The 25,268-nt window shown below is 38.6% G+C and overlaps 1 protein-coding gene across 5 annotated transcripts in view; it reads right to left on the bottom strand.

Annotated features, from left to right (window-relative positions):
* LOC111149639 (SRY-box 6) overlaps positions 1 to 25,268 on the bottom strand; it is a 655,543-nt gene that overhangs the window by 18,840 nt on the left and 611,435 nt on the right. For all 5 annotated transcript variants that reach the window (XM_022506831.1, XM_022506832.1, XM_022506833.1 and 2 more), the window contains one exon: positions 20,303 to 20,411. In XM_022506831.1, coding sequence (XP_022362539.1) covers positions 20,303 to 20,411 — 109 coding nt within the window. The remainder of the gene's footprint in view (positions 1 to 20,302; positions 20,412 to 25,268) is intronic.

Raw genomic sequence — 25,268 nt, 5'->3', positions numbered from 1 at the left:
AAATTTGGCTAATTCTATAATGTGCCTAGTAATCACTTATTTATGCACTAATTCAGCAAACACTTCTGACACATTTCAGATAGACCCAAACTTGTGATTGGGTATACAAAGAATGATAACACATGTGCCTTTTTTTAAAAGAGGGATTTGGTTTAGTGAGGGAAATGGACTCATAAATAGAAAATTACAAAACAATGTAAGTGCCCACAAAGGTAATTTTAAAATACTATGAAAGCAGAGAAGAGAAGCTATTGATGTTGGAATGAACAGAGATGACTATCAAGGAAGCTTCAGAGATGCATTGGTACTTGAGCAGCATCTTAAAGGAAGAAGAAAAATATACCGGCAGGTATGAATTTTAAAGTATTCTAGGCTGGAGAATTAGTGTGAACAAAGGTACAGAGTTATAACAAAAGATTGATAGGATTTTAGGGTATAAAAAGAAGCTGGCTATGCTTGGGCTTATAGAAAAAAATAGAGGAGTGCTAAGAGATGAAATTAGAAATGTAAGTAGGGGACAGATTGCTAAGTACCTTGAATGCCAAGCCAAGAAGTCTTTAAAGTTTTTTTTTTTTTTTTTTTAATTTTTTTTTTTTTTTTAAGATTTTATTTATTTATTTGTCAGAGAGAGAGAGGGAGAGAGAGCGAGCACAGGCAGACAGAATGGCAGGCAGAGGCAGAGGGAGAAGCAGGCTCCCCGCAGAGCAAGGAGCCCGATGCGGGACTCGATCCCAGGACGCCGGGATCATGACCTGAGCCGAAGGCAGCTGCTTAACCAACTGAGCCACCCAGGCGTCCCGTCTTTAAAGTTTTTAAGCAGGTTAGTGACTTGAACAAATATATTCAAAGGAGACATCAACATGGAAACTAAATGAGAAATTCTCTCTGACTGGTCTCAATGATTACTAATGAACTGATAATAAATCTATTATTTATAATCTACAATGTACAATATATAGTAAAAACTACAAGTTGTGGGTGGCTCAGTCAGTTAAGAGTCTGCCTTCGGCTCAGGTCATGATCTCAGGGTCCTGGGATGGAGCCCCACATCGAGCTCTCTGTTCAACAGGGAGCCTGCTTCCCCCCCTCTCTCTGCCTGCCTCTCTGCCTCTTGTGCTCTCTCTCTTTCGGTCAAATAAATAAATAAAATCTTAAAAAAAAAAAAAAAAAAAGAACTACAAGTTGTGCAAACAACCACTAAAATAAGACCTAGAGATAACAACAACAAAACAGAACAAACAAATAAAACCTCAACAGAAAGAGAAATTGTTATGGCACACATAGTGTAATTAGCAAACAAGACCTTTAAAGTAACCATTATAAACATGTTTGAGAACTTAAAAGAAAAGATTGTCATAATGAATACATAGACATATTGGGAAAACTCGGCAGAGAAATAAATTAGAAAGAGAAATGGAAATTCTGGAACTGAAAAGTATATTTGAGATGAAAATTCACTGATTGGATTTCTCAGAAGTTTGGAGTGCAGATAAAGGACCAGTGAACTTAAAAATACATCAAAAGAAACTATCCAGTCTCGAAAACAAAGAAAATTTTAAAAAACTAAAAACATAAACAGAGACTGAGCAATATGTAGAATACTATTAAGTATCCCAAAATATGTGTAATTGAAGTTCCAAAAAGACAAGAGAGAATCATGACTGAAAAATATTTGAAGAAACACTGGTTGAAAATTACTGGAACTTGGTGAAAATGATCATCTTACAGGTTCAGGACATTCAGATAAATGCAGGCAGAAAAAAACTCAAAGAAAACCATACCTGGACACTAGCCAAACTGCAGACTACCAAAGACAAAAGGAAAGTTCCAGAGAAACAGGATATATTACATCAAGGTAACAATAATATAAATGATCGTCGATTATTCATAAAAAACAATGAAGGCTAGAAGACTAGAGAACATCTTTAGAATGCTAAAATTAAATGAGTCAGTTCGAAGATTTACCTGGTGAGTATATGCTCCAAAAACAAATATAAAAATACATTTTCAGAAAAATGAAAGCCAAAAAATGCATTACGTGCAGACCCATACCAAAAGAGATACTCAAGGAAATTATTCAAGATGAAGAGAAAGAACATCTGACAGAAACTTAGACATATAGGAAAAAAGGAAGAACGTCAACAATGATACGTATGTGACTTTAAAAAAGCAACGTTTTTTCTTCTCTGTATTTCATCCATAAACACCTGATTTTTTAATGCTTTTAAAAGACAAGTGGCTACTTAATATAAAATATAACACTAGTGTGGGATTTATAACACATGAAGAGGTAAAATATGTGAGAACAATGGCACATTAGCACAAAGGATAAGGGTAGTAAATGGAATTAAATTGCTAAAGGTTGGTTTATTTTGTGAAATGTGGCATAATTTGAACTATAAGAAGGCTAAAAAAAAAGACTCAATTAAGGATTTATAGTAAATCACTAGAAACAACAACTAAACAAAATACAAAGAGGTATAGCTAAAATACCAATAGAATAATTCAAATGGAAGACTAAGAGAGGATTCAAAAGGGGACAGTATAAAGGTCAGTGGTTGCCATGTGTTGGAGAAGAAGGGATGACAAGACAGGACACAGAGGACTTTTAGGGCAGTGAAAATACTCTGCATGATAGCATAATGATGGATATATGTTACTTTACATTTGTACAAAACCATAGAATGTACAATACCCAGAGCAAACACTAAGATAAACTACGGATTTTGGGTCATTATGATATGTCAGAATAGGTCTACCCATTGAAAATACCACTCTTGTGGGGTATACTGATAATGGGAAAGACTATGCATATCTGGGGGAAGGGAAATCCCTGTACCTTCCCCTCAATTTTACTGTGAACCTTGCACCGCTCTAAAGAAATAAAACCTTAATACTAATAGGATTCAATTACCTCAAAGGAAAGAAAGGAAAGACAGAAGGACAAAAACTGAGGGAACAAACAGAAAACAAATAGCAAATTATAAGACTTAAGTCCATCAAATTCAATAATCATATTAAATATGAATAAATTAACTAATCCAACCAAAATCGGAGATTTTCTGAATGGTTAAAGAGTTGAAATCAATGAAATGCAAACCAGACACAATAAAGACAATTTATAAAGCCAAGGGTTAGTAATTTAAGAGCTCAATAAAATTGATAAACCCCTAGTAAGACTGATCAACAAAGAGAGAAAACGAAAATACCAATATTTGGATTGAGAGAAGGGATTCTACTATAGATACTACTTGCATTAAAAGGATAATAAAGGATTATTGTGAATAACTTAATTCCAATAGACTTGACAACTTAAATAAAATGAACAAGACACAAACTACTAAAATTCACTCACTAAAATAAATAGAAAACCTAAATACTCTTATAGCTAATAAAGAAACTATATTTATAGCCAACAACCTTCTCATGAAGAAATGTCCAGTCCCAGTGGTTTCACTGGTAATTCTTTCAAACATTTAAGGAAAGAGTAAAATAATTCTATATAAACTAGGAAAGTAGACATAGAAGGAACATTCCCCAAATTTATTTTATGAGGTGACATTATACCCTGACAAAGATTTGAACACAAATGCAAAAATTCTTAATAAAATATTAGCGAAGTGAAGCCAGCAATATGTAAAATAGATAATAAATCATGACTACGTAGGATTTATCTCAGGAATGTAAGTAATATAACATCTGAAATCAGGCAATGTAATTCACTATATAACAAAACAAAGGGGAAAAACATGATCATCACAATAGATTCAGAAAATGGTTTTAACAAAATTCAATACCCACTCAAGTTAAAAACTCTTAGGAAACTAGTAATAGAAGAGAACTTCCTCAATCTGGTAAAGGGCATTTAAGAAACACCTGTTGGACATCATACTTATTAGTGAACTACTGAATGCTTTCTCCTAAGAAAGGAGAAGGCAGGGGATATCTACTCTCATCATTGTTTATCAACACTCCTCTGCAGGTAAAGAACTAAAAAGCATACAGATTGGAAAAGAATAAGTAATGTCACTTGTATTCACAGATAATTGTTTACAGAAAATCCTAAGGAATCTGCAAAATAATTACTAAAACTAGTGAGTTTAGCAATATTGCAATATATAATATAAAAATACAGAAATCAACTGTATTCCTGTATACTAGCAGCAAATAACTAGAAAATATTTTTTAAGTTTACATTCATAATAGCATCAGAAAATAAAATACTTGGGAATAAATTGACCCCCAGAGGTGTGCAAGACCTCTGCACTAACAATACACTTGTTAGTTAACTTAAAGAAGACCTAAATACATAGAGGAATACACACCATGTTCATAGACCAGAAGAGTCCATATTGTTAAGATGTTAATTCTTTCCAAATCCACCTATATATAAACCCAACCCCAATAAAAAAAAATCTCCAAAAGATAATTTTCAAGAAATTAACATGTTGATTTTAAAATTTATATAAAAATAAAGCAGTAAGAACAGCCAAAACAGACTGGAAGAAGTTGGAGTATTCAAAGTACTTCATTTCAAGACTTAGAGTAAAAATGTGACATTTTAAAAAATTAGAGTAAAAAAGAGCATGGTATTGGTATAAGCATAGACAAATACACCACTAGAACAGAATTTGAGAGTCCAGAATTAAACCCTCACATTTTTGGCCAATTTTCAATAAAGCCTTTAGCTGCTGAAATGGGAAGTGGTAGTCTTTTCAACAAATAATGCTAAAACAAGGGAATAAATATGTAGAAAAAAATAAACCTTGACCTCTTATCACATACTACCCCCACAATTAATTTGAGATGAATCATAACAAAACCAGAAGCAAAAACTCAATGAACACATGAGGAACATTTTAGTGACCTTGGAGTAAGCAAAGATTCTCAGAGATAGGCTGTAAAGTACTAACTATACAAGAAAAATGATAAGTTGAACTTTATCAAATTAAGACTGCTCCTCAAAAGTTGTTGTTAAAGAAAATGAAATGTCAAAGCACAGACTGAGAAGAAATACTCATAATACACATATCTGACAAGAACCTGTATCAAGAACATATGAAGAACTTCTACCGAAAAACAATCTAATTTAAAAATGGGCAAAAGACACGAACACTTCACAAAATAGAGGATGAACCTGGTGTATTCCTCTATTTATTTAGGTCTTCTTTAATTTAACTGACAAATGTATTGTTTTTAGTGCAGAGGTCTTACACAATATTTTGGTTCAATTTATTCCCAAGTGTTTTATTTCCCGATGCTATTAAGAATGTAATATATACATATATATGGTTATGGCCAATGAGCACATAAAAAGGTATTACGTATCATTAGTCATCAGGAAAATAGAAATTAAAACCACAATAGATACCACTTCCCACCCACCAGAATGGCTTATAACAGTACACATTGGCAAGAATATGAAGCAACTGGAACTCTGATGTATTGGTGGTGAAAGTGTAAAATGGTGTGACCATTTTGGGAAACAGTTTGGCCGTTTCTTAAAAAGTAAAATATATACTTACCAACGACTCAGCATTTCCACTCATAGGTACTTACCCAAAACAAATAAAAACTTTGTCCAGAAATAGATTTATGTAAGAATATCATAGCAGTTTTATTTATCATAACCAAAACTGAAAATAATTGGAGAATGGACAAATTGTGGTATAGCGAAACAATAGGATACTATTCAAAGTGAAATTGTTTTAACTCTTAGTTAAAACAAACAAACAAAAAAAGCAAAAACAAAAGAACCAAAATAAAATAGAAAGCCAAACAAAAGGGATCTTTTCTTGAAAGGTTTTTTTTCCCTGTGGACCTGAGTGTATGGCATATTCAGGCCATTGTGAACTCAAAAAGTTGGTCTCATTTACAAAATAAATAAATAAATAAATAAAACGAAAATTAAAAAATATATATTAAGAAGGGCAAAAAAGCTTCTTAATAAAAAGAGACATAAATATATACCATTGGATTGTTTGGCAATCATAGCATTTTATGCTACTTTAGTCTATCAATAGAATAGTTGATTTTCTCCTATGGGATTCTGGAAAGAGTTACATGATACAGTTAATAGTCCCTTATTTGGGTTAATAGAAATGATGATAATGAGTGCATCAGAAACAAAAATATAGAAGATGAAGGAATTTTAGAAGGGGGCTTGAAAAATTAGGAAAGATGTCACCATGTTTATCCCACCAAGTCTATCTTACTATTGTAGAAGCCTAATTCACTGTCCTGTAGGAATGGCTGCCAGCTGTGTCTCTATGATTATGGAACTTCTGCAAACTTCTCATTACCACTTACTGCCAGAAAGTGAACTTATAAGGCTGCTTAAAATTCAAATTTGATTTCTTCTTACAAAAACAGAACAAAATAAAACACAAAACAATTGGACTATCCTAGTGGTTTACTTGGCCAGAAAATACATCCCAGGGCTGAGCAAGAATCTTAATCATTAAAGAAGTGATGGGTTCATCTTCTAAGAAGGGATGCCAGGGGGAAAGACTATGGTTTTGCTCTCTAGGTCTTTTATATAAGATTCACTAGATAAGTTAACAAAGAATTACCTTCTTTGATCCTATTAAAAACAAATACCTTCCTTACTTCAACTCTCGAACTTTATAGCAAGAAATTCACTGAATAAACTAAGATAGATAGATAGATAGATAGATATTGTATACACATAAAGAAAAACTTCCATTGAGTATTTTGGAAACAGGCATATCACTAAACTAGGCTGGAGGTCAGTTTCCAGGACAGGCTTACCATGCGTGCTAAGTAATTTTACATACAATAATATTTACAAAGTGCTTTCAGTCAATACATTATCTGAATCCTCCTTACAATCCTTTGAAATTGGTAGGGGGGTAGATATATTGGTCCCGCTTTATAGAGGAGAAAACCAAGGCTCAAGGAGGTTACGTTAGTTTCCTCTGGAATACCCAGATGGCGGTATGCTGCTCATAAGGGGCAGAGCCGGATCTAGAACCTGGGTCTTCTGACTTGGAGTATAGTTCATTTCCCCTTACACCCAAACTACCCCAATCACAGTCCCGTGATCTGAAATACCTGAATTTTAAAGCCCACCATTCCTGGGCTGGAACATTACTCCCCCCCGTAAGGATGCCATTTCTCTGCCACAGCTAAGCAAACATTAAGGGAGCCCATTACCAGTTATGAAGTCCATGCCACTGTCTAATTGACCTCTGAAATACGGCCCCACCAAAGAGGCCAGAGCATGCAAAGAAAGCATGAAGGACTGAAGTTATAGCAGGAATTAAAACGATGCTAAATTAATGCATTCCCGAGTTGCAGGATTATGAGCAAGTGTTATCGTGGGTAAGGCTTCTGTTCTTTTTCCTATTGGAAACTCCATTCTCTTTAAAAGATCAACAAGAAGAACCAAAAGGGAATTCCCTAAGGTCAGCTCTGAGGAAACATAAACCTCTAATTCAATAACTCTGCTACTGCTCTGAAAAAAGGCTTTATTATTGCAACATCCATATGGAGCCAATTGGACATTAATGACTAATCAATCCCTCCCCTTTCTATTCTACTTAAAGTGTCACAAACCATGTTTAGATTAGCCCATTTCCTGCTTAGGATCGCTCAAGATGTCTTTTGTTCTTTCAGGCTCAGCCTGATGGAGGCAGCTTAAACAAACACACGACCGGAGTGGCTCAGGAGTTATAAAGTGCCATATGTGAATGAACAAAGGGGCTATACTAAAGCCTTTTGTGGTATTTGTTAATGTTTTTCATCTGAGCTTAAAAAGGCTTAATGACTTTGTGGTGAGCTGATGCATGTGGCTCGTGGCTTTGCAAAATGAAGGAAATTCTAACCAGTGATATACCAGTCTGTAGTTTCAAGAGTCTTTTGCTTTCAGTTTTGGTGCCCATGTTTACTTTTTTTTTTTTTTTTAAATTCTCAAGTTATATTTGCTTTACACAGATAGCTAAACAGAGACCTTATCTTGTTTCAACTATGGGATCCAAGGGCAACTGGGATAACTTCTGTGATTCTTTGTTTTAATGACCTGAAAGTAGCAGAGAACATTAAATACTCTACTTATTATCTATTGGCTATTTGTATGCACAAGAGGAAAGCTTACAAGCTGTTGAGCCCAGGCAAAAAGACATCACTTAAGTTTGAACCAGAGACCACTGTGGATGAAGTAAGACAATAATAGGTTCTGGCTTCCTTTGTTTTCAGGAGAACCAGGCTCGGATTCAAGTAGATTCCCTTGGAGAATACAGAGGCTGGTAAAAAGCTGGGAGGCTAAATAATTCATGTTGCTCAGCAGCTTCTGGCTTCAACCAACTCAATACACTACCATAGATTCTACATGAGATTAAGGAGCACAAACCAAGATGAAGCGAAACTCAGAATTAGTTAACAAAGATACTACTAAATCCATCCTCCTGTTTCCATCCTTGTCCCTCATCGATCGCCTTGGCCTCACTGTCTCTGCTGGACTATTATAAATACTAGCCATCTAACTGATGGGCTTACTTCCAGCTTTGTGTCCCCCGTCCCCACTTAATACCTTTCCTAATTTCACCCAGAGTGATCCATCACAAATGCAATCCTGACCAGTTTACTCCTAATATTTAAAAGTCTTCAACGGTTCCCTAATGCCCAAAAGATGAAGTCCTTAGTCAGGCTCCCCATGACCTGGTCCTTTCCCTAGGTCTCTAGTTCCACCTCTGCCTTCCCTACCTCAAAATGTTTTCCTTTATCCTACTGAACTACTTCTTGTTCTCCAGACAGTCTGTTGTTTCATACTAAGAATTCATGCTTTCCCTTTTCCTAGGATTTCCTGTCCATCTTGCAATCACTTATTCTTTGACTCATATCAGGGCTGGTGGTTTCCATGAAGTCTTGCCTGGTTTGTCAGTTTGGGCTAAGTCTGGCAGGCTCCCATGGCCTCCTTTGCATCCCTTTATCTTAACATTTATCATATTTTGTCCAAATTACCAATTGTATGTGCTCACCTTCTTCCCAAGACTGTGCAACCCAAAAGGGTAAGGGATGACTGTTTTTTTGTTCACAACTGCTTCCCCAAGGTATTCTACACAAGTGGGCATACGGGAAATAAATACTCAGAGGCAGAGAGCAGTGGACATCTCCAACAGTGAACATTCTAGAGCGAGACTCAAAATATCTACAGGTTGCTTTAGAACCTGGGAATTTCTGAAATTAGATTTTGAATAAATCCCATTTTATCATATCCTACTAAACACCTTGCCTTCCTTGAGCACCCTGCAAAATAATAAGGCCTTGAAGGGAAAAGACACCCTTCGGTGTTTGGGACCCAGAGAACATTGGTTCTAATCTGGCTTCTTTTATTGACTTGCCACACCACATGATTCTGAAATCCCAGCTTCCCCACTTCCCGGGAAATCTTGAAAGAATGGCAGGGCAAGTCTGAGCTTTTTGGAAATCTTAAATCGGGAAGGTGTTCTAGTGTTGAAGCGTGCGTGTAAATATGTACAACTGAAGCGTGTATTCAAACAGACAGCAGGGTCATCAGAAACAGATAAAATACACTCATAGAATAGGAGCATGTTAACATGAGAGGGATATTAAAGATCATCTAATTCACATTCCTTATTCCACATGAGGAAACTGAGGTTTAGAAAGGTGAAACTGACCAGGTCTCATGGTTAGTAAGTGGCAAAATCACAAGGAACTCGGATATAACTATACCCTAAGTTTCACGTTAGCCATCGGAATTAATTTCTAAAATGGTCAGTTGAATTGTTTCAGTCGCATCTGGACTTGGCTTTTAAGACTCAATAAAACTCATTTAATTGGTTTCTCTTCTCTATTTGTTTGAGGGAATTTGCCTTTTATTAGAATGAGAGATGCAGATCATGGGTGCAGTAGAAACTAAATGTTTTTATTAGGTAATGGTACGAATAATAGAAGGATTTGCGGCAGTCAACTCATTTCCAAGATCCCCCAGAAACTTCTTCACCCCAAGAATCTGGTGAAAGTATTTGAAAGATACCTAATACTTGAACAGTTTGATTTTTTTTAAACTTTCAGAAGTTTCTGTTTCTCACTTTTTCCCCTGCTTTTTAATGAAAACCAACAGGAAAAAACTACTCCAACAAATGCAAGTAACTCAATCAGCTCATCTTGGAGAAAAATGAGAGTCAGTGCAGCTCAGACACTGCGTAGTTAGACAGATCTGAGTTTTATCTGTACATTTGACCTTTCCTAACTTGGGAAAATTATTTCTCTTCTCTAAACGGTAATCTCATCTCCTGACAAAAGAGAGCTAATCATTTTTACTTGGCAGGATCCTTGTGAAGATTAAATAGGAATGTAAATTTCTTAGCTCATCTACTAGAACCCAGGGACCACTCACTAGGCAGTAGTTGCCGTTAGAAATAGCAGCAGTAGAACCAGCAAGACAAGTCATAGAATGTCTAGTCCAGTAGTTAGGACACATTAGGGTCTTAACTCTATTCCATTTCCAGTCTTTCCCCATTCCTGGTGATGTTTCCCGTACTGCACAGGCCTGTTCTTCAGAGTAGTTATAAAATGAACCCACACGTTAGCTGGAGAGTACAATTTACTACTTCATGGAGCTCCTTTTCTGCCTGAAGCCTAAAAATATTCAAAAGGGTCTCTACGATGGAGAGCTAAAATGTATCATATATGCACAGGATCCAACCCCAAAAGACCGTCTCATATCCCCCAGTTCCCACATGTGGAAACTGTAACCAGACTATGCTGCTCAGTCCTGGCCAGAAAAAAAAGGAAGGGATCATTATCTTGCAAATTTATGGATCAGCTTTTCATAAAAGACTCTTTCAAAAATAACAAAGGATTAGGATTATTGACTATGAGACTGTAATAAACGAAGGGCAAGGTAGTTTCAGGGACATTTGACTATTGTTCTTTCTCCTCCACTAACAGTTCTGTAAGTCTGCAACATGGACTGATCATTCTCCTTTTCCATTTTGTCCTCATGTGGAACCAGACTTCCCTGCGAAACGTGAGCTTATATTGAAGCAGCATGAAGTGATTTCTCTGCCATGAAAGTATATATAAACCAGTAAGCTGCAATTTGTATTTTTAGTGTAAATTTAAAATGGTTGAATATATTGCTTATGAAATTCTTCTCTCCAGGGCTAAGACTTGAGATATTAAATTTTAGTTCAGAGTTAGTTTTTACAGCCTCCTCCTAAATGTAACAGTCTACAGTATAATGCAAACACCCACAGATTCTTACACACTCGCTTCCCTATGGTACCAAGACCTAATATGGGGCATCATGTCTATGGGTAAGTAGTTACTGAACAAAAACAACTGAAAGAACCACTCTCCACTAATGAGAGGCAAAAGTACAGGAGAGATCTGTAAAACATCCGTCAGTCACCCCGGACAAGGTGAAATCACAGTTAAATGAAGAATATAGCCAGGAAGAAAAGAAGTATTTTTAATATGACTTGGATGAAAAGTCCTCCTACTTTTGGACTAAAATGGACTGCACTATAAAAGTCCTAAAAGACTCCTACTCAGCTCTCTGATAATGTTATAAGAAAGGACACTCATTGAATTGCACCCCCCCCAAAGACTATTAAACAGAACAGAGGAATAAAGAGACTAACAGATCTCCCAGACTAAACTAACTACTGCTTTTCCATTATTTTTAACCTCTATAATCTAAGTCAATCTTGAACAATTAAATGTTAATGCCTATTTGGTGGCAAAGTCCAAACTTTTGAGCCTGGCATTCAAGGCCATCCCAATATGGAACCCAGATATTTCCATAACACGTTCAATTCCACAAATATTTACTGAGTACAAATATATGTGAGGCTTTTACTGGGCTTGGTGGGGAACACAAGAATCAGAAAGGCGATGCTTCCCTTCTGGAACTTATTTATACATGTCTGTGTGCTTTACCATTCCTGAATCTGCCTGGATTATTCCCTAAACGGAAAGTTCTTTCGCTTCTCTCTGCTCATCCAAACCTAAGCTTACCTCCAGCTATATTTGCTGTCCAAAGGCACTGTAACTTGCTTTTATAAACAGCACATTTTTTCTGGTTCCTTAATGATGGACCTGCACACGTAACCCTCTCAGTTGCTTTGTTTTCTATGTGTTGCTGTTATAATCCCAAACACGTTACTAGCTCTTGAAGAATATAGTGCAGTCCATCTTTACAAAAATCCTTCCTGCCATGCCCATATGTGCTGTGCACATAAGAGATAATCAGTACATTGTAATGTGAACATGGGAGTAAAACTGAAGATTGGGGGCCCCTGAAGTATGGACAGATCCTGATTGGAAAGGTTTGGCTATCGTCGTCAGCAATTCAGTCTACAGAGAACCACCGCTAGGGTATGTACGAAATGGCAGGCAGTGGGCACAAGCAAACAGTTGTAGACAAGCCAAGTAAAATGAGATCATGAATATAAAAGAAGGAGATATTGAAAAATAAAAATATGTTAGTTAAAAAAAAAGATTAAGTCGGTAAAAAGAAAATGAGAAAGAGCTAGGTGGTTATCAACTTTTTGAAGTAAGTTAGAAGCACAGTTATTAGAACTTGAAAAAGAGGAAAGGACCAACTGGGGGAAGGGAGGGAGAAAGTTGATCTCAAATCCAGTCCTGACCTTAAGCAGAAAGAATTTAAAAAGCACTCCAAATTGGCCAGATGCTCTTTAAGTCCTACCAGGCTGAGGTTGGGCTGAATTCACTGGCCCGTAGGCAGCAAGTCAAATGGCCCTTGATGCCAAGACAGGATGACTCTGGGACAGGTAACCCAGCCAGGGTCCATACCCCAAGAGCTACATAGTCAGTCGGAACATGGCAGATAGACCTCCATCAGCCAGGGTTTGCTCTGATGTGTTGGAACATGTGAAGAAGACTGATGTGGTACTGAGGAGGCATGGACTGATTTTGCAGTCCCACTGGGAACATACGCAGGCTGCTCTTAGCTTGGATCTAATTTTCATGGTAGATGTTAATCTTTTGTGGCCCAGTTTCTCAGACAAGTTGGGGAAGTACTTCTGTGTGATTCAGTAATAGCACAGACAAGCATTTTTCCCCCCTAGGGTAGATGATATTCAGTCAGAAAATTAGCTAGGGGTAGTGTGTGTGTGTGTGTGTGTGTGTGTGTGTGTGTGTGTGTATGCACAGTGGTTATATGCATTGTCCTTGACACTTCTTTAGAGAAGAAGCCAGCCCAGTGAGAGACCTCTTGGCCAGGGCTAGGTTCCTCAGTAAAGGGAGGCAAGCTCATCAGGCTTCCTAGCTTAAGCAACTCTGAGAAGCAGGTTGAGCTCCCTTTATGGAGTATTTGGGGATGGAGTTATGCAAGAATCTTGACATTTCACTCTCCTGCCCCATCAGGACAATCCATCACTTGGAGAGTTCAATGGAAATTGTTTTCCACCAACATTAAAAGTTATTTGGGAGCTTTTAAGACACAGCAAATATATTTCTTTAAGAGAAGTTTATTTGCTTGTTTAAGAGAGCGGCACTTTATATATAGTGCTGATATAAACTGGTGCACAGGCTCCTCTAAAACTGTTTATATCCACAGTAAAATATATTTTTGTGATACTCATACAACAGAGTTAGTCCGGAGCCAAGGGCTTGGTGAACTCAGCTTATCTCCCAGCCCATGGCTGTTACTCAGTCCTCATGGGCCTCCCTGGTTGCTAATCCTGGCTTCGGACCCCAGCCTGCTGGTTCCATAGAAACTGCTTTGCCTATCCCTTCCTCTAAGATCCCTGGAAACACCGTCTTAGGCTGACTCCATAGTCAAACCCATAAGCCCACGGCACAGCTCTGGTTAGTGCTCTCTTCGGATTTACCTCCGTCTTTTCTTTTAATATGTACAATTTCCCATCTTTTTATGCCTGATATATACTCTAGTATTTGGATTCCTTCTTGGGCAACGACATCTCATTATAGAGATAGTGTATTTCTATAACAATTTTATTCCTTTAAAAGATGGTGTGGTTCTTAATTGATACTTGTTACATTCTAGTTTGACTTAAAGGTGAGTGATTTCAATTATATGGCAGCACAATAAGACAGTTAAAAAACTGTCAACTAGAAATCACCTAGACCAACTTCTTCAGCTACAGATGCAAAAATTCACGGGAAGAAAGGGACCGGCCAAGGGTGGAGCAACTGGAATTTAAATCCCCTAATCCTTAAGCAAATATCTGGAGGAGTGTCATGTGGAGAAACAGGAGTTTTATTTTTTTTTCTGGAACCCAGAAGTCAGACTAGAACCAGTGACTAGAAGTTACAAGGAAGCAGAAACAAATTCTGGCTACCAAGAACAAAGAATTAATAATTAGAATCAGAATGAGCTTCTCAAGAAGTAGTCAGTTTTCTGTTAATAGACTAGGAGATGCATTTGAACAGAAGTGAGGTGACCACTTGTCAGGGATATAAGAAGGGATTTCTGGGCTGGAACTGTAAATTTGGTGATGTCTCTCCTTTATTCCAGTTCTGGGAATCTTAAGTGTGGCAGTGCGATGCACTGTAGTGCAGTGGGCTTGAATGAATAATGGCTTTCACATCTCAAAGTATAAGTCGTTGTAGCCCTTAAACTCCACACCAGGTTACACTATAGCTTCTCTGTGCTGCCTTGAATAAGCTGTGTATCTTCACGCCAATCTTTCCTTCCCATCAGGAAAAAGGATCCAGGGAGGGGAAAGGGAATGAAAGAAGCTCCACAGACTTCGGAGAGTGTGAATCCAAGGGTAAACAGAATTTTTATGAGAAAATAATATTAATGTTACTAATAATGTTAATATTAAGTGGTGTATTTTTAAGGGGGATAAAAGGAAAAGTTGCGGTCTCTCTTAATTTGTCTACAACCGGAGAGCTTAAGCTGACAATAATAGAGCTAACCTGAGGTATAAAGTGTAGAAGCAATCAGAAGCTCACCCAAAAATAAAGCTTTCAGGAGGGTAAAGTCTGTGTTGGCTGGGATCCAATTCACAATTCAGTACAAATCTATAAAACTCTTCTAAGCAAATCTGGGACTCTAAGAGCAATAGTTCGAAAAGGGACTGTTCTTGGTGCATGTATCTATTTCCAATCAAATCAGTGCAAGTTTTTAATACATGGAGGACAGACAACACATCACCACGGTTTCAGCCCACGGTCCAGAAGTCTGGCCAATGATAATCACTTTCAGAGCTCATATCCCACTATTCTCCGCATCAAAACGAGGTGCAGCCTCTCTCTGATCCTTGGGAATTAAAAGAAGTCTTAGGAAAATGTTTTCTTACCCCATATTCTACAAAACAGAGAAAAAAAATTTTTTTTCTTTAGAGATCCCAGGTGTGAGAGAGAGAAGAAACAGGATAGAAAGAATATGAAGAAGGCAAGCCACAACTGCTATTGCTGGGAGAAGAGAAGAGGAGGACCCATCCCTGAAAGGCAACTGGAAATTACTACCAGAGAGAATGTCTCTATAATAAAAAGAAAAGTTCAAGGGACCTGAAAACGGGATGCAACAAGTGGCACAAATATCCTCTCAAAGGTACTGGTCTCCTCTTTCATTTCTCTGAGAAAAAACTAAGCGGAAGCTATTGTGCCCAGGTCACTTCTCCTATAAGGAGCACACACTCCATATCCACGCTTGGAATTGGAAGGGGCCTTAGAGGTAATGGAATCCAGAACCTCTCTTTTGAGAGATAAGGAGGCATTAGTCACTCATTTGCCATCCTTTAGTAAAAGAGCCTTAATCCAAACCTCCCAACAACTGGACCAGTGCCCTTCCCACTCTGGTTTGCAACCTTGAAATTAGGAGAGTTGGGGAAAGCATCACACTCTTGCTGGAGGATGATGAGGAGAGGGGAAATGCCATGTGAGGGGTCCATACAGCTGTTCATCTTTCTTAATACATGGTGACAGATGACTAATCGAGTCCTCTCTTCCTTCCATGTCCCACATAGGGGCTAACACAGTTTGGGTGCTCAGTACACAGTAAGCCTTCAACTGCTTCAAAGTATAACAAGACCTTACACATGTTTCCTAAGCCCCCAGCACCAATGAATTTGTAGTTTTATAAATATCATGGTGAACAAGAAATGCTGTCTTGTCATATTCAAGCCAAATAACAGCTGGACTTTAAAAATAAAATTTTGAAGGCATTTGCCTTTTATATTTTTAATTTCTGTTTTCCTGGCTTATGGTTTTGTCATTTGATTTTGATGAGTGTTTAATACACATGCACAGCTGCCTCTTTGGGTGACCTTTCCCTTGCTGCCTCCATGCTCAGAGCTGCGAAGCAGGTCCGCAAGTTGCTTACTAAGTGATATTGGCATTTTCACGACTGGCAGATATTTTCCTGGGAAGCCCAGCTGGAACGGGCCCTCATCTCCTAAGCTGACGTACTTCAGTGTCTTCAGAAGCCTCATAGGAGGACGGGGTGCAAGTGGGAGGATAGCACAGCCCTTTAAGAGGACTGTTGTGCCTTATTCACAATAGCCAAGACATGGAGACAACCTAAGTGTACATTGATGGATGAGTGTGTGTGTGTGTGTGTGTGTGTGTGTGTGTACAATCACATTTTCTTTTACTTTGTACATATCTACATACACACACACACACAACTCTTGAAGGAGTTTCGTAGATGAATATTATTCATCCACAAACAAGAAGACAGTCCTGCCATTTGCGACAACATGGGTGGGCCCTGAAGACATTCTACAAAGTAAAATAAGTCAGATCAAGAAAGACTGTACGGTCTCGCTTACATGTGGAATCTAAAAATGGCAAACTCAGAAACAGAGTAGAATGGTGATTTCTAGGAATTAGGGGGAGGGTGGAAAAGGGAGAGAAGTTAGTCAAAGAGTATATAAACATCCAGTTTTAAGATGGATAAGCTGTGGGGTGCTAAGGTACAGCATGGGGACTATAATTAACAATATTGCATTATATACTTGAAAGTTGCTAAGAAGGTAGATCTTTAATTTTCTCGTAAAAAAAGAGGAGATTATGTAAGGTGATAGATGTATTAACTAACTTTATTGTGGTAATCATCTCCTAATATGCATGGGTACCAAACCATCACATCGTACATCTGAAATTTATGCTGTTACACATCAATTCTACCTCAGCAAAGCTGAGGAAAACATTTTAATTGCTGTGCCAAACCAGAGGAAACATGAAGATGATCACAGGTGGATTGAGAAGAGGTGATGTGCCAGGCTAGAGCTGCAGGACTCACCGGCCAACTGAGCTGACCTAAGTAGCTTTCACTCTGAATCTCTATGGGGCACAACAAAGTCTTGATCTTTTTAGGACTTTTCTCAGTGGTAATTATGCCTGCCTGTCTGTAGATATTTCCCTTTCAAATTTCTGTCTTCCTTCACTAGACTTTAAACTCCGAGAGGTCAGGAACATATCTGTTTTGCTTCCCTTGGTTTATCTAGTGTCTAGTTCTGGCACATGATTGACACTTAAGTAATGTTTTATTTTCTGTTTTGTTTAGACCATAAGCTGACGGAAGGAGTTTATAAGTCATAGCTATTCTTTTATCGCAGCCCCTGCCTACTCTTCCTGTTAAGGGAAATGCGAAGGAGCGAAGTAGAGAGAAGTATCATGTGTACCTGCTATCTGCTCTGACTTTAATAGGAACTGTAACCCCAGCAGGCTTTGCAATCAGCTCTTACTTGAGCAGATGCCAGGAAATATCCCGAAGTCAGCAGAAGGCTGCTGCCCATCCCAGACGTCCTCACAAAGGCAGTGCGCTTCTGTCCATCGGAGAGCTAGTAACTTGACTCCATTCATGAACTCACAGTCCCCCAAAGCACATGAGGTCTCAATGGCAACTCTGGGCAAGCTTCTGAAGGGAGGTTTTCACACGCTCCTTAAGCTCCTGGGCCACTACAGCCCTTCTACTATTACACTCACCAGGCACTGCTGCTCTGTGTGACCGAGTAACACGAGAGCTGGGGTACGGCATGACTTGCTATATTTAGGGAGAGGAAATGGGTCATATTGAGGAAGGTCACAAGGAGTTTGTTCAGAAAAGTGAAGGCACCATGTATTTATCTGTGTTTACACGGCCTGCAGTAAAGCACGGGGCTCGGGAGCTTGGGTTCTCAACTCCCAGCTCTACCCTACGTGACTGGTGGCAAGTTACTTGATTTCTCTCACCTTTAACATTCTCATCTGGAAAGTGGAGAAGAAATAATAACTTCACAGAGTTGTGGAAGGTTTATGTTAAGAAATAGGTGTAAAACCTTAGCACGGTCTCTGGCAGGTAAGGGCTTCAAAAATATTTGCTAATGAACAAACGACAAGAACAGAAACCAAAGTAGCCAGGAAACTGGTCTGAATCTTGATGATCTGGGTATCAAATGGAACTTACAAAAATATTTCTATACGATATGTTTCCCTACGGTTAAGGTTTCCATTTTCTCCTTTCACAATGGTTAGTAACTCTGATCATGCTTTTTAATTTACTGAGCCCATGTTATCATTAACTAAAACATTAGCATATTGAGAGGGGACTGACCATGTGTAGAGCCATTATACAGTTAAGAAACCCAATGAAGAAGGAAGGATGACAGATTAAGAGAACTTCTGGAACACAGATAAGGTGATAGAACCTTATACCTCCTAGTCTATGGAAAAATGAACAGACTGAAACCTCCAAAGTGATGAAAAGTATTATTTCACGGTGTTCAGTCAAACACTTGGGTACTCTGTGGCATGACCTTGCCACAGAATTGAGACAGGTCAGACCTGAATAACTGGTCCCCTAGACCAAGGAACCTCAATTCTCATTAAAAAAAAACCTGTATTTCTAACCACCTATAAAATATCAGTTGTGCTCTTGGTACCCATTCTTTACAAAAGTCAGTGAGTGTATATCCGGTTTTGAGTCCTCTTTATCCCTCCCTTCCTCCTCCTCCTTTTCTCTTCCTCTTCCCAGTCCTTCCCCCAGACCCCACATATGTACCAATCAAAATTTAACACCTTGTCCCCAAAACTATCATTAAACATCAGTCTCTCCTATTTGGTATTTTAAAAATCTGCCTTCTGGAAACTCTGAAGTGCTTCCTAATTTTTTTTTAAGATTTTATTTATTTATTTGACAGGCAGCGATCACAAGTAGGCAGAGAGGCAGGCAGAGAGAGAGGTGTGGGGGGAAGCAGGCTCCCCACTGAGCAGAGAGCCCGATGCAGGGCTTGATCCCAGGAACCCGAGATCATGACCTGAGCCAAAGGCTTTAACCCACTGAGGCAGCCAGGCGCCCCTGCTTCCTAATGTTCGACACTGTCCATCTTTTAGCGCTCATGCCACAGACTGCTGAACTGCCGAGATGGCCCCAAGCTTTCGACAGAAGCCAGGCCCAGTTCAGATGTGGCTATGAAATGTCTCCGTGTGTTTTCAGGGGATTAGGGTCCTGGAAGCAATTCTGCCAGTGAAGAGCATAATGGTAAGATTCTTCTCCTCAAGCTAAAGAACTTCAGCTGGGACCCAAGTTGGTTGAAGTATTGTGTTACTCTGAAGAGAACAAATTAATCCTCCCTGACTGGTAGGAGGGACTCTGCCAAAGGAACAGCTAACGGGAAAACCAGTCCCTACTCTGTGAGGACACAGTAAATAACCAGGCAACATTACTTACTGAAGTGCTGACCTAACTCATAAATTGCACCCAGCCTCTGGGGAGCAATTTCTGCTGATTTGCTGCTTGTGCATTTAAAACAAACAAACAAACAAAAAGGGAAGACAAGTGGACGGGCATTGTAGTGCTGTGGGTAAACCCACTGAGAGTGAAGCTGGTCTTTCCACCCAGACTTTCCAAAGATTTTAGTAACGCTTAGTGCTCTGGCACACGCTGGGCCTTGCCCAAGCAATTAATTTTACGCAGGATCTGCTGCAAACCATCACTGAGTTCCCAAAATGGTTTGGCTGCACCTGGGACACACTTGATTTAGGGTTTTAAAAAAAAAATCCTCCTTTGTACGTTAGTCCTTTTTTAGCAAGAATTGAGGGACATGGATGATGACACACAGGATTCTGTTACTGCAATGCAGAGGGTCCTTTTATTAAGCAACTGGAAAGTGGTACCTTGAAGTCCTTGAACAGCTGTATGTTCAGTAATATAGAATCTAGCTACTTTTTAACATTCTCAGCTCTAGTATATAACGGAGGCTAGCATTTCTTCTGCTTTGCCGAAAAAATGCAGCCGGTAGTCTCAGGAAAGACCGTAGAGGGCCCTAGAGCTAACTCTGTTGCACTGTCACAACCTCCCAGAGCAGCAGAAAAGAGCTAGGGAAAAGCTACTCACCCTCTGCATCTTCTGGCCGCGTAAGATCGATGACACCTGGGCCCAGCTTCCCATCTTCACTTGACTTTCCTGTTAACTGGGGCCCCAAATTCTCAAAGCGTGTTCTTTCCTAGAGAAAGAATAATCAGAGGCTTATTCTAGCTTCCGAAGCAGCCACTTTTTTCCTTCCAGTTTCTATCTCGCTTTTGTGGGCAAGACTTGGATTTACAAACATTGTTTCTGACCAACGGTGGGTTCAGAAAGGCTCTCAGGAAGGTTCCGCTTGTCTAAAGCAAAGTACCTGCAAGGAAAGGAAACTGTAGTCAGGAAACCCGCCGGGCAGCACTGCGTTTCTTCTCTCACTGGGATTTGCTCCAGGAGTCTAAAAGGAATGCAAGTGAAAGGTTTGAGCCTGAAGTGCAAAACATGAAAGAACAATCCCCATTAAAATCTACTGCTAGTTAACGGGAGGGGAATTTTCTCAATTAGAGGTCACAGTTCGCATTGGTGTTCTTGGGAAAATACCAATCAGAATTTTAGGCAAGAGGATTTCAAAAACAAATGTTTCAAAGCAGCCAGAGGAGATGATGGCACTGATGCTCTTATTCTGCTTGGGAGCTGCCACTGGAACTTCCCCAGGAAGTAAAAAGGAGATTACTCCTCGCCCAGCCATTGATCGAGGAAAGTGAAAATCTCCTGCCGCTATAGGAGGGAAACTCAAGGATGCTATGCTTGTGAACCAGCTCTTCTAGGAGGAGCCTGAAATAGCACATGGAACTTTCCCTCTGCAGCTCTCTGGATCAGTAGCCAAGGGCTCACTGACCGTCACTAAGATGGTGTTCTTGTCTGCAAAAACACAGCGCGTGTCCCCTTCTCTCGCCTCCTCGCTACTCTCCAGACTCAAACTTGGCTTTGTGTGGTGCTTATGAATGAATGAAACCTTGTTGTTCATTACTATGAAACAATATTAAATGTCATGTCAGCTTGAATTTACAGACATGAAATAGCAGCTTCCAGCTCCGGGAATGGTTTCTGCATGTTATACTTAATGCATTATGCAGCAGGAGAGTGCTGATTGCTGTTCGGTCTATTGTTCAATGACCTAGTTCTGTACTGAGCATGTTCGGCATTAGACGGAAACACTCTGTGAGTGTTCTCTTCTGTAAGATGTTTAGAAACTTGGAAATATTCTTAAAGAGCAAACATACAATTACTTGATAGAGGCTGTGTCTCATTTGTATAGTCCCACTACATTTGTGCTTTCTAATATGATTATTTTTGAATATCATTATATTTCTATAATTAATTCCCATCAGTCAAATTGTGCAGGAAGTCTTCCAGTTCCCCCTTCATCGTGGAATATGTGGAAATCTGCGTTGGAAGAAAACACAGCATAAACCTTGCTTTCATCTAGCACCATGTCTAGGAAAGGTTTGCAACAAAATCATAATCATGAATTTCCCCAACTGGGTAATACTAACCAGTTACAATAGTGGGCTATGGGCAAACCTCTGAAATACGACACTTATAAAAAACAGAATGAAAATAAAAAGCAAATTAGGCATGGTTCCCCAATATCTTCTGATGTGAAAACACCACTGCACAAGAACAAATTAACCCAGATGCAGGCCACAACAGAAAGCAACCACAAGCCATGTGGGAGTTTCACACATTGTTTGGGGAGGGGGTGGGACAGCTGCTTTTAATCAGCCAATTTCTATTTTGGAGTAGCACTTTTGGTTGTCATGATGTAAAGAAAAAGAATTAAAGTGAAGATGAGTAGTACCAGGGAAAGCAAAATATTCAACCTTTGTTTTATCACATTGTTTCGCATTTCAAATATTTGCATGTGAATGCTTTCCCTATGTTAAATGCAAAAGGAGTTTTGATGTGACACCTGCAATCTTCTTGGAAGAACAACCTTTAGCTGTATTTTCATGGGGGGAAAAACAACTTTCTCTGAAAATCAACAGACCGTGCTACCTATCAATATGCATATTTCAAGTATCTTTCTAGTCATTCATTCTCTTTGATTTTACTGGAAAATATTCTCAGTAAAAAAAAATAAAGTTCCTGAAAGAATATCAATATTTTGACAGGGAAGGAGAAGAGGGAAAATTACATGCCATGGTTTGTAAAATCCTAAGACAACAAAGCTTACATGATGATAATATCTTTTCTTTTATAAAAAATGAAGTGCACTCACAATTCAGTATTATCAGCTTGTTTTTAATCATAACAAAAAACATTCAGAACATTCAACAACACATTCACAGTGTCTTTGAAGTCATACATTTTTCTGACTTCATTGAAAAAAAAATTCTTCTGCAGAGACATTTTCCTTATAAAATATCAATATTTTGACAGAGTAGAAGTCAAGGAAGAATATCCCATGAAACACTTGTTAAACAGGCAGAAAATAAATCAATGATAAAAATTGTTTTGGGCAGTGGGCTGCCTTTTATATTTGGTAATATTAAGCACTTGTGTTTGAGATTAAAGAAGGACCCTGCAAAGCCATGCCCTTTCATATACATTTCTACCTAGTCTCCCAGAAGATTTCCTTCTTCAAAGAATAGCTCAGAATATTTATTTGCCAGCCACATAACCATAAGATAAGAGGGCCTGATGTCTACAAGATAGCTCCAGGCAGCTGGGCTAAGCTTGGGAGGTGCAACGTGAGCCTAGCAGATACAGGATGCGGACATGAGCACAGAGATTCGTTCAGAGATCCTTCAGCTCCAAGAGGCTTCAACTTCTGGCCAGTAAGTGCCAATGGGTATACCCCTATATCCATCCAAATACAGACAGCGGGAGGCAAATTCTTCACTCCAGATTTTTCCACTCGAACCAGCTCTCACAATGCACATGTCTCCCGAGTAAGATATTTTGGAGATGTAAGCAAAATAGCTCGATGTTAATTGAATCTCACCCCCCACCCCAGGAACATTCCCCAATCTTCATGTTGACGGCACAAGGTACATTTTCCATGCAGTGATGTGATCAGATGCTTACTTATGCATTGTCAGTCACAAAACATGCAGGCAACATAAAAGTTATTGAAAAAAATTAAAGTCTGAAAGTCAGCTCTGTTGTGTTGTAGGACTGTTGGCTCTCTAAGTGCTTTGAAATTATGATGTATGAGATAGATGTTGCATATTAAGTAAAGATATTGAAATGATAAAGCCCCCTTTAGTGAGAGCTGATGAATGTTCAATGCTACAAGCCACACGACGCTGGCATCCATCATCTTCACATATTATCAGAGTCAATGACGGGGCAGCCTCACTGATGACAGATAGACTGCTGCATTATTATCCCTTATTTCCAGAGTCACTGAACAAACCATTCAACTCCTTGGGCATTATTTTTAACTTTGCATTAAATTAGCAACTTCTCCCTCTCTACCATGGCAAGATTGATCAATTTTGTTTTTGCATCGGTGGAGAAAGAGAATGGGTTTGGGGTGACTAAAAGAACAGAGCCTTGCTTCCATCTAAGAAAAAAAAAATCAACTTCCTCTTACTGGCAACAAATGTAAAATTGTGATATGGGGAAAGAACAGCAATGAAACAGTAAGCACACAATAATGGCTTTTCTTTGCACTTAGATAAAAGCTGAATTTTTGATGTGCACAGTATATTTTAATAAAATTTTATATACTATGTTTTATACACTTATTGGCTATTCCATAATAATGTGTGTGCGAACAGTAAAATTGCTCTTAAATTTATGTGTGTTATTTATACGTTCCCCCGTAACAATGCTTTTTGTTGTAAAAAATATTCTGTTTATTAATGTAACTTTACAACCACTGCATCCAAGATCCGTGGTAAATTAATGACATTTTTATTATTTTATAGTGTCATTAAATTTTTACTGATCACTCCATCAAACAGAGGCAGTAAAGGCCATAATGTAAACTGGGACACTTAGATCAGGCAGCAGGAAGACATTCCATATAGTCTGAAGAAAACTGCTAGCAATAAATGATATTTATACCATCTTTAAGCATGTTAGAATACTTGGATAAGTTTGGCGAAACTGTTTCAGTAGTAGAGTGGATTGTGTACTTAAATAACAGTTTGCTTGCCAGCAAGACAAGCCTTTTTCAAACCATCTGTGAGATGACTGATCGCAGCCATCTCCTGGAAAACACCACATGAACTGTGGGATGTGCTAGGCACCCTCCCGTCAGGATTACCGACAAGGACCAGCCTACATCAGACCTCAACTCGCTTCAACAAGGTCCCCTTTTCTACAAACTCAAGTGGAGATTGGTAAATACCGAGAGAAGCTTTTTGCTCGTTTGCTTTACAAACAAATATATTTCATTTGACAACTAGACATGGAGGGACAATGATGTGATATAGTTTATTCCAATGGATTATAGATGAGGGGTACTTTACCAACCTTTCTTCAAAGCTCCTTTCTAAGAATGTCAGGAGGTTATACACAGCAGCCACAGAACATATACTGAAGGGGCCATTACCTATATTACCTACACTGCAGTGAAAATGGGCAAAAAATAATTCTCTCCTGTTACTTTCACATACAAAATATTTTATATTATATACTCTATGCTGATTCTCAATTAGTCTGCTTATAGAATATTTGCATATATGTTTTATACAAATATTTTACAATATTTTATATAAATGTATACATATCAAATATACATACTAGCAACTAGGTAAGAGTAATTCGAACATTTTATGCTCACAAATTTAGAATCACCTATCTCCTATGTGGGGATGTGGGCATGAGTCTTTTTTAAGTAAATAAGAATTTTGTTGTTATATCCTAAAATACATACTGAAATATCGAAGACTTCTTTCAAATATGTAATAATAAGGAGTTTTGAAGGGAAACTTAATACTGCAAAGCCTGCAGCACATTCGTGCATGTTCCTGAAGCAGAGTTCTCTGAGAGTAAGAACAAAAACTCGCATTATGAACAGGAATTCTGTAAGGCTGGCACCGTGTCC

Source organism: Enhydra lutris, unplaced genomic scaffold (assembly GCF_002288905.1).
Source record: "Enhydra lutris kenyoni isolate GAN:26980312 unplaced genomic scaffold, ASM228890v2 scaffoldscaffold22, whole genome shotgun sequence".
Classification (NCBI taxonomy): Eukaryota; Metazoa; Chordata; class Mammalia; order Carnivora; family Mustelidae; genus Enhydra; species Enhydra lutris.
Note: the sequence above shows the minus strand (reverse complement) of the source record. Positions and strands in the feature narration are given on the sequence as shown.